Raw genomic sequence first — 10,341 nt, 5'->3', positions numbered from 1 at the left:
GCAAATAACTTAAAAATAACCTACGCATTACTTCAAAATTAACAAAACAATACACTAAAAATAACCCAGGAATAATCTGAGAATAAACTAAAAATAACCCACGAGTTAACTTAAAATAACCCAAGAATAACCTACGAATAACATGAAAAATAACCTACAAATAACCTAAAAATAACCCAGGTTTAACCAACGAGTAAGATACGCCTAACTTATAAATAACCTAGGAATAATTTAAAAATAACACATGAATAACATAGAATAGCTGCCAATAAGTACTACGTTTCAGAGTAACTCAAGAATAACTCAATAATAATCAAATTAGTAACCTAAAAACAACCTAAGAATAAAACGATGACAAATATCAGGACAAGTTTTCCCCTTGCCCTCCTTCATCCTCTTCGCCTCCTTTTTCCGCTGCTTCTTTGACTTCATTGGCTGCTCACACCCCGGTTTCTTCCCAACCTCTGTCTTCTCACTCTCTTCTGATACTGTTCTTGAGCTTTTTTCGGCCGGCGCATACTCCAGATCATCAAACGCCATCGTCTCACGGCTTCCAACCTAGCGAACGAGGGAAATGTGAAATCCTAGCAGAGCGAGCGGTGAAAACGTAGAAGAAAAACCACCGGAGAGTATTTTTGAATCGTCTTTCTCGACATTCTAAAATGTGCGGTACTCGAATAGACGCGAGCTCGTACATCGGTCGGGGTTGGCCTCAGCGATTTTTTTTTTTTAAAATTTCGTGGCCGCGGGTCCCACATTTTCCACGCGGCAAAATTTTACTGGTCAGCATACCATGCAGACCGTCAGGTCTCCTGACCGACAAAACACTCGTAAATATATGTCCCGCATGACCAGATGACGTCTTTTGCTTGGATAGCGGACGTAGCGCACCGTACGGGGACCTGAGGGAAAAATTCAGCCTTTTGCACTGTCATGAAACTCTTGTAATAATCTGGTAATATACTTCGACATCTTGGGTAGCATGAATCACTCCTTGTGGAGCGCTGCTGTCCCCTCAATGCATATCATGGATGACTGTAGGGATCGTATAGTAATTCGGCTCTTATTTTTTTCAGCTCTTCATCTCTTTCGCTTTCCTGCCTTAAGACTTCCCAATCTAGGTCCTAGGGTACTGATAAGACCACCAATTGGGGTTCCTCTACCTTTAATTGACAGTGCGTCAACTGCCCTGTTCTCCAATCATGACTGTACTGAATCTCAAAATCATACCCAAGTAGCTTCGGTAACCATCTCTGATGCTTCTCAGTCACCATCCGCTGCTCTAGAAGATATTTTAAACTCTTTCGATTTGTCCTAACCAGAAATGTCATCATAACAGGTTGGACCGCCACTTCTGATGACCAAGATAATTGCCATCAATTTCCGTTCATATATTGATTTTAGCCTCGCTCTGGTCTTAAAAATATGGCTGAAGTAGGCAATCGACCGTTGATCCTCCACAAGCACTGCTCCCAATTCGTACCTTGTCGCATCTTTCTCCACCACAAATGGTTTATTGAAATTTGTAAGTGCTTTTATCGGGACTCTAGTCATGGCCCTCTTCAGATGTTTAAATGCATGTATTGTAGCATCCCCCCATTTGAAATTATATTTCTTCAACTGTCCCATCAGTGTTCATGCTATTTTGCCATGTCCCCTCACAAACTTTTGTTAGTAGCCGGTGAGACCCAAAAATCCTCTCAACTCCTTCAAATTCCTTGGTAAGGGCCAATCAACCATAGCCTCAATCTTGAACTGATCAACTGCCACCTCTGTTCTGGTTTTCACATGTCCTAGATACTCCACTTGCAGTTGTGCAAAAGAACGTTTCTTCAAGTTGTCATACAACTGGTGTTCCCTTAACGTCTTCAAGACTGTCCTTAGATGCCCCACATGTTTGTTTATGTACAGCTATAGACCAGAATGTAATCAATGAAAACTAGGACAAATTTTCTGAGATAATGTTGAAAAAACATATTCATGAGGGTTTGAAATGTTGTCGAGGCTTTGTTGAGGCCAAACAACATCACTAAATACTCATAATGTTCTTCATATGTCCTAAATGTGTCTTGTGCATATCTGTTGGATTCATTCTGATCTGATGGTAACCCGACTTAAAATAAATTTTTAAGAAAATGACTGTTCCATAAAGCTCATCCAATAACTCATCAATCACAGGAATAAGAAATTTGCCCAACACCGTCTCCTTGTTCAAAGCCCGGTTGTCCATGCAGAATCTTCAACTATCTTTTTTCTTCGCCAACAGGACAAGACTAGAGAAATAGCTCACACTAGTTCTGATAATCCTTACATCGAGTATCTCTTAGATCAACTTCTCCATCTCATTTTTCTGAATCTGGGAGTACCTATATGGTCTCACGATGATGGGGAAACACCCTTTTTTAAGGTATTAGTGTGCTTGTGCTCCCTCGGGGGAGGTAACCCACTTTGCTGTTGGAGGACATCCGCAAACTGTTGTAGGAGCTGTTGGACCCCTTCAGGAAACTTTGCCAACTCTAAGTCTTGAATCTTCTCAATGCTTTGCAACTCCACAAAGTAGCTCAGGCTCACTCCCCGTATTGACTTGACCTTGGTTTTGAGTGACACCATAGTTTTGCATAAATCAACATCTACTCTCAGCATCACATTCCCACCCTCCACCTGAAACTCCATCGTCAGAGACTTCCAATCCACCTTCATCTTCTCTTGCATTCGCAACTACTTCATCCCCAAAATCAATCTGTAATGCCCAAATCTAATGGAAGGAAGTCTTCCTCTACTTGTAGGCTATACAGTGTTAGAACCAATCCCTTACAAATTCCCCGACTTTTCTCCACCTTCTCTGTCCCCATCATGACGTCGAAACTCTCTAGTCACCAGTTCTAACCCTAGCTTCTCTACAACCTGATTTGAGATGAAGTTTTGTGTGGCCCCGCTATCCACCAACACCATAATTGGTTGTTCCCCGATCCGCCCATTTACCTTCATGCTGTGATTTAGAGTAAATCTCACTACCGAATTGAGGGACACCTCTACCACATCCAAATACAGTTGGTCCTCCATCGCCTCCTCTAATTTCTCACTATTTGTATCCTCTTCTTGAACTAAAAGAATCTGAATGACATGTTCTTTGTAACGTTGTTCCGGAGCATATTTCTCATCACAACGGTAACACAATTCTTTTATTTTTTTATTCAACACTTCTGCATCTGTGAGGTGCTTGAAATTACTCCCTGGTCGGGTTCCTATATTCTTCTCCTTCGACGTCTATTTATGTTATGACACCGTCTGGGTCCTCGGTGTCGTGATTGTCAAAGTGCTATTGTAGAATCCTTCGGTGTTGCCGCAATTGCTGGTCTTCTTCACCTGTTTCTTATTCTTCATCATCTGGGCGAGTTCCACCATTTCTTTAAATCTATGCACTCTAAAAGGTTGGATGACTGCTCGGTTGTCGGACTTTAGATTTTTCAAGAAGTTTTCTTTCAATTTTGTTGCAGAAATACCCCTCAACCTCCCTGACAAGAGCTCGAACTTCTTTCGATATTACATAACCATTCCCTCATGAGTCGAACCATAGAATCGCTCATGTAGGTCTCCTTCCCGAATGACTTGAATACGCTCCAACAAGCAATCCTTAAATTTCTCCCATGATTGCATCAGATACCCGGCCTCCATCCACTTAAACCAAGCAAAATCTTTCCCCTCGAAGCATATTCCCGCTGCCACGAGCTTCTCTTCCTCAGTTAATCCATTGATTGCAAAGTACTGCTCCACCTGATACACTCACCCATGCGCATCATCCCCTTCGAAGATCGGCTTTTTTCAGTTTTTTGACCCTCGCATCTCCACCCCAACCTCTTTTTTCTCGAGTGTTTCCCTTCATGTATCTAGGGTGAAACTCCTTCCTTCGGTCATAGGCACATCCTACTCCCAAATCCCTCCTTCCTCTATTGTGCTCTTCCGTATTCCATATACCATCCCTCCTTCCTCCATTGTGCTCTTCCGTATTCCTTATACCATCCCTCCTCCAATTTAAGGCCCATGCCCCTCCACTCCTCTCCACGGAGTCATAGGGAGGCGCTCTTTTAGGTAGATGATGTCTTCTTCATTGTGTTCTCGCTCGATCTCTTCTCTTTTGACCTAGCCAAAAAGTCTCTGATCAACCCTTGGTTATGGTTTGTAATTGGAGCGATCGGTACAACTTTGTATTACATCTCCATGAGCTTTTTCATCATCTTCCGCATTTCTCTTATGCTCTCAAATTCATTCTCCATTCAACTTTCAATGAAAGAAAACCTGTCCCCATGGCGGCGAACCGCTTTACTGTTTCAAATCTGATTTACCTTACCTCTTCTTCCAGCGCATCTATTTTTTTTGCTGCCATCCCACCAAGATCTATGCTTTGATTCCAATTTAATACGCCTCAGGACCAAAATCAACGAACAAACCATGACGAAACGACAATGAATATGTGGAAAAAAACACCAATATGGGCTGCTCTTACGAAAATGAAACGAAAACAAACAAGATACAAGGATGATCAACTTTTCAAGAGGTAGATTGTCTCTCCCACATGCTAGACATTGCTAGGAACACTACAAGAAGAAAGAAAACGAAAACCAAACAAAAACATGCGGAAAGAAAAAAAATCTTAGGTTCCTCCTCTTGATAGAATCCCCCTTACAACATTTGAAAACTTTCATGACACACTTTTCTTTCAAACTCCCTCGATTCCTCCTCTTTGAGCATGTGATTTAAGCCCTAGTGGACCTTAATCTCTTCTGCTGTGGCAATTGGCCGCTCAGACTTTTCTCTGGAGAAGGACTGGCTATCTGTTCAGCGAGCGTGTGGTTTTTTCAATTGGCCGCTCAGACTTTTCTCTGGAGGACTGGCTATCTGTTCAGCGAGCGTGTGGTTTTTGACCGGTCCAGAAGAGAACCGGTCCTGTTACGCCTGTTATGGGCGTAGCACAGCGTATTCCAAACTCTTTGATATATTTACTTATTAATTTCAGTCATCTTTATGGTAATCTATATAATAACTAGTATCATTTGACTTTATAAATGTCGCTTCCTTTGGATAATTAATAAAAAAAGTTTGAAATCAAAATCAAGATGTTCAATCGTCATTCATTAGTTTACAATCATATCCAAAGCAGTGCTTTCTATGATCTTTCAACAATTTTGTGAGTAGTATACCTATTTTGCAAATAAGAGATTCAGGCCTCATAGCATTTTGGAGGTTTTATTATAAGGATTAAGTTATCAAATAGTTTCTATAATTGCCGGAAAACTTTCATGCTCCTCAACTTTGATTGGATCCTTGCATTACAATTTTTTCCTCCTCCTTCCTTGCCACAACCTTCTTCTTCTATCTTGTTTTTCCATTTGCTTTTGTCTCTTTTTTCTTTGGTTTGGAATAAAGTTGTTATCCATTGGCCTTTTTACCTTAACCTTTAAATATTGAAGCGCGATTGGATTTTATGGATTGAAGGATTTAATATATGGCCATTTTTTGGCTGGCCTATATTTGAAAGGTCATTATTTGTCTGTCATGATTATTTAACTTCTTACTCATATTTTCTTGTATTTTGTATTTCACATGCTGTGGAAAACTACCATTTAATTGAAATTTCTATAGCCCTCAGTCAAGCTTGCATATGGAAATCAATTCCTCCGTTTGTATCTATGCAAAAAACAACTCATTTCACACATATATTAACGTTCTCCATCTCTGAAAACAATATCTTTATCCAGGAGCTTTTTTAGAAGTTTGACATAATATGATTTTTCGTTTAATTTCTTATTTCTATTGATTATGACACTCAATAGGACATAATGGAGAAAAAAGATTCACTCCACTTAGTGAGATAAAGATTTATTGCTCTCGTTGCTCTTCTTCCTTGTATTGAATATATTATATTCATGATTATTATTCCTTAAAATAAAATGATAATAAATAAATTCTTGCTAATAAATATTGTATTGCAACATACAATAAGATGATAGTCATACAAAATGAATAACATAAAAAACAATAATCAAACAAATTCAAAGCGACATCATTGCTTGTAAATAGTAATCAAATGAATTAGTTCAAGTTAAACTAAGCATTAAACAGCCAATAAATCGAAGTATATTAGTGGAAGAAAATGCATGAGAATAACTACTCTCAGTTTTGGTTTGATGACAACTCGCGGTTTCTTTGGACATTAATGAGTATGGTTTTCATAGGAGGCAATAGTCATTGCATCGGGATTAATGGCTCCAGTCTTCATCTTTGTAGGGGACTGATGTGGTTCTCTCTGCTCACATTTGTATGGGAGATTGAAAGATCGCTTTGGGATAGACTTGAGATGATGAAAATGTCATATATAAACTTTCTTTAAATGAAATAAAGATAAATAATTTCAAAATAAATTAAAATTTTGAATAAATTCAAAATTTTAACAAATAAACTATTTTACGTACATATAAATAGAGTGCTCACTATTTTACTTCATTGTTTATACCTATGTTAGTAGCATAAGAACTACATCATCTTTACATCATGTGGTATAATTTAGGCTATTTTGTGTTATTTATATTTCATGTTTTTTACATGCATGCTTATACCGTTCACTTCAAGCATTTCTTAACACTTGATATAATCAGTAATCTCAAAAAGATTGAAGTCCGATGTATTTTGTTTATATATTGTTTAATATTGATGATTCATTTTTATCCACTTTAACTTCTTTGTTACCATTACTCTTTGAGTTGAAGTACTGTATTCTAAATAGTATATTTAGGATCTTTTCGGGACAATCTTTTCATAACTTTGCTTTTCAGTAGCAACCACACTCTTATTTAACTATAGCTTTGTTCCTACATTTAGAAAATTTATACGAAAATTAGTAAGAAACCACTTTTTGTATTTAAATCTTCTAGAGTTTGCTAGCTACAAGAAAGATGATGCTTTACTTTTCAGGAAGAGAAAAATATAATACACAATAATTTAAAAGAAAAATTACTCTCCCCACAATAATTCTAGAGTAGTTTTTACAAACGACTGCAGCCACCCTAAATTGACCCTTTTAAAAAATGAAATTAATTGAAACAATTCCTTCATCATTTTTGGTAAATTTTCTCAAGCATTTCTCCAATTTGGAGTGTTTTATCCTCTTTCTTTTCAAGTGGTATACCTGTAACTTGATCAGGAATAGATGGTGAATTTTCCTTGGTGCTAATATCCCTTCTATATAAATATCAGCCTCCCTTATTTTCTCTGTTTTCCACGAGCACAGTGGTAGCCACCCTCTACTATCCAAATCTTATGTTTTTTTAGTTTTTCCATTCTGTTTTTTTTTACAATTACTCTCAATCCTTTTATTGATCCTTATACTCCATATAGAAAACTTAGATTAGCGTAATTTGATATTAGAGCCTTTTAAAACATGTATTTTCTCACCAATCCAATACCCCTCCGCGTCCAAATTTCAAAGTCTAATCCTTCTACCTCCACCAAATGTGTCCCTACACCCAAACCTAAATCTTAAAATTTGGGTCAAACCTAAATCTAGCTAAATTTTCTTATGAACTCTAGCTAAATTTGCCTGATTAGATACCTGAAACCGTTTTACCTTTATGGTTCTATTAACTCCCATCCCAGGATTACTCATGTATTCAAGACAGAGGACAGACTTCTGATATATTTTTAATTTGGAATTGAATGGCCCTTTCTATGATGATGAAAATCTAGTTCCAATATCAACGCAGCACTTCATAATAATAGACATCAGGAGATGAATATATGATTTAAATTATATTCTCTCTCAATCATGTGTTATTCATAAACTAGATGATTGTTCTCATACAGCCGTTATTTAGTGTTTCTGATAACATGCCCCGGCAGGGATCTTGGCTTCTTTGGGGCAATTAATGCCGTCAGATGCAGGAGGTTGCCGGAGAACGAGGAGGATATCTTCATGGGCGAGGGGGTACCTTCTTTTTTTTTTTTTTCCAAAATTTATAATTATTTTAAGTTGAGCAATTTTGTTATTTTCACTATTTTCTTCTGCAGCTCTGGACAGTGATGACTTACTCTACCTTAAGGAACAAATGGAAGCTGAGGAAGATGCAGAGCGCTTATTGCGTCGCACAGAAAAACGGGCATTTGCTGCTTTTAAGATAGGCTTTTGCACCCAAACTGCTCCTTGTTTTGTTCGTTCTTTCTCCATTCCTAATTTTGATTTTTTTTTCTTTCACAAAGCAGCTAGTTTAGCAGATTCAACTCCTCCATCTTTGCCTTTACCGCTGCGAGTTGAACCAAAACCAAAGAGCGGTATCAGGTAATAAGTAATAACTAATAACTAAAGTTTCTAGTTTTGCATGGGAGTCTGTCGGCCGTTTTTATGTTCAACTTGACTTTCGTAGTTTGAAATTTACATATCTAACACCCAAACTTCAATTTTACAAGCATCTTACCCTATGCATGAAATGGTGTATTTCACTTTTTGTAAGTTAAAATGGTGGTATTTCTTAAGCAATATGAAAGATTTGGGTGGTATATATGTAAGTGTTAGATATGTAAATGCATAGGGACTCCTTGGTATGTGTGTATGTAAATGCCTCTTTTTTAAAAGTTACATCTTATGACACATTTTTTAGTCTTTTTTGGCAGGAAAACCAGCTAACATCAGGTAGTTATTTGTTTGTTTGTTTTCACTTTATATTTAAAAAAGTATTTTTTGAGAAAGCGTAATAGAAATTAAGAAGATTTACACATCACTTAATTCCTATGTATTCACATATCTAACTACTAAACTTCAGTTTTACATGTATGTTGTATTACCAATGCATGAGAAGGTGTATTTCATCTTTTAAAAGTTGAAATAGTGGTATTTTTGATGTGGCATGTTAGATTTTTTGTTGATATAAATGTAAAAATAAAAATAAAAATAAAACTTAGGTGTTAGATATGTAAATACATTAGAATTGGGTGGTATGTATTAGAATTGGGGAATTGGGTGGTATGTATGTAAATGCCGCTAGAAATTATGATTAAAACAGAAAAGCATACGCTAACACAAACGAATCCACTAGTCAATCTCTTCATGCTCTTTCAAATTTCTGTTTTCCAAAATAAATTCTGAGAAAATTAGAAAAAGAATATATCGATTTTTTCATTCAAACTTCTTTTTCTACCACCACCCAAAAAAAAATTAAAAAAAAGGAAGCATAAATTTACTTGCCCTTATTTTGTATGTGGAATTATAGGCAGCAAGATCTATTAAAGAAAATTGTGGAAGTGAAGCCAAAAAAGCCGAGAGTAGCAAGCCCATCTGAGCCATCTGGCACAGCTGAGCTCTCTTCTTCATCAAACGCAACTGGAGGTCTGTCAAAGTCGCTTCTAGTCTCATCTCCTACCAGCACTGAGAGGAGCCCTATGAAGGATTCATCAGTCACTACAACAAGACCCATCGGAGGTGTGGATTCTAATATGGAGAATCCAGCTAAAAGTTTATTAGGGATAGCTTATGATAGTTCCGATGAGGATTAGCTTGACATTGGAATTTTTTTTAATTTAATTTAATTTTTTTTGTATTTTCTTGAGTTTAGGTAGGATTTGAGGATTAGTTTGCTTATCTTTGTTTTAATTGTAACTTTTTATTTGTTCCGCTTATTTATTATCGAGTCTAATATGAGCTCAACACACAAAAAAGAGACATCATCATCATCATCATAATAATGATCATGATCATGATCATGTTTTGATCTTTACTCCTTGATATATGCCCATGATCATGATCATAATCATGTTTTGATCTTTACTCCTTGATATATGCAAGCATAAGATTTAGTTATCTATTTGTAGATAAGTTTTTTGTATCTGAATATTTATATGTATATGTTTATGTATGTATGTATGTATATTGCGTGCGTGCGTGCGTGCGTGTTTGTGTGTGTGCGTGAAAGATGAAGCATATAATTTGTGCATAAAAGAATTTCCTCAAGATTTGTAAAACTTTGTAATATGCTTTTTTATGCTTTGTTTAGCATGCTTAATGATATGTTATAGTAAAAAAGCATGAATTTAATGTTTTTCAGGCAATGTAGTTTGTCAATTGTTATTCTCTCTCTCTCTCTCTCTCTCTCTCTCTCTCTCTCTCTCTTAATTTTATTATTTCATTTCTCAACATCGAACTCCCTAGTTTTCCCCTCGCTCTCATTTTCTACCACTCCATTGCCCCAACTTGAAACACCACATGACAACAAAACACTCCCACATCTTACCTTCTCCATTACTCTCTCATTAGCCCGAAGCACTAGATAACAACACACTGGAAATCATTAACCTTTA

At 36.9% G+C, this 10,341-nt stretch overlaps 1 protein-coding gene across 2 annotated transcripts in view; it reads left to right on the top strand.

The window, feature by feature from the left end:
• The window catches only part of LOC110019489, a gene marked incomplete at its 5' end in the record, with an annotated part of 20,127 nt that extends 10,472 nt beyond the window's left edge, over nucleotides 1–9,655 (top strand). Inside the window, 4 exon segments of one of the 2 annotated variants that reach the window (XM_020717155.1) lie at nucleotides 7,930–7,978; nucleotides 8,062–8,168; nucleotides 8,247–8,329; nucleotides 9,258–9,655. In XM_020717155.1, the coding sequence (XP_020572814.1) occupies nucleotides 7,930–7,978; nucleotides 8,062–8,168; nucleotides 8,247–8,329; nucleotides 9,258–9,540 (522 nt within the window). 2 annotated transcript variants of the gene reach the window in all.
• Between the last annotated feature and the right edge of the window lie 686 nt (nucleotides 9,656–10,341).

The sequence above is a fragment of the Phalaenopsis equestris genome, unplaced genomic scaffold (assembly GCF_001263595.1).
Source record: "Phalaenopsis equestris unplaced genomic scaffold, ASM126359v1 Scaffold000060, whole genome shotgun sequence".
NCBI lineage: Eukaryota > Viridiplantae > Streptophyta > Magnoliopsida > Asparagales > Orchidaceae > Phalaenopsis > Phalaenopsis equestris.
The sequence above is the reverse complement of the archived record's forward strand: the minus strand, read 5'-3'. Positions and strand labels throughout refer to the sequence as shown.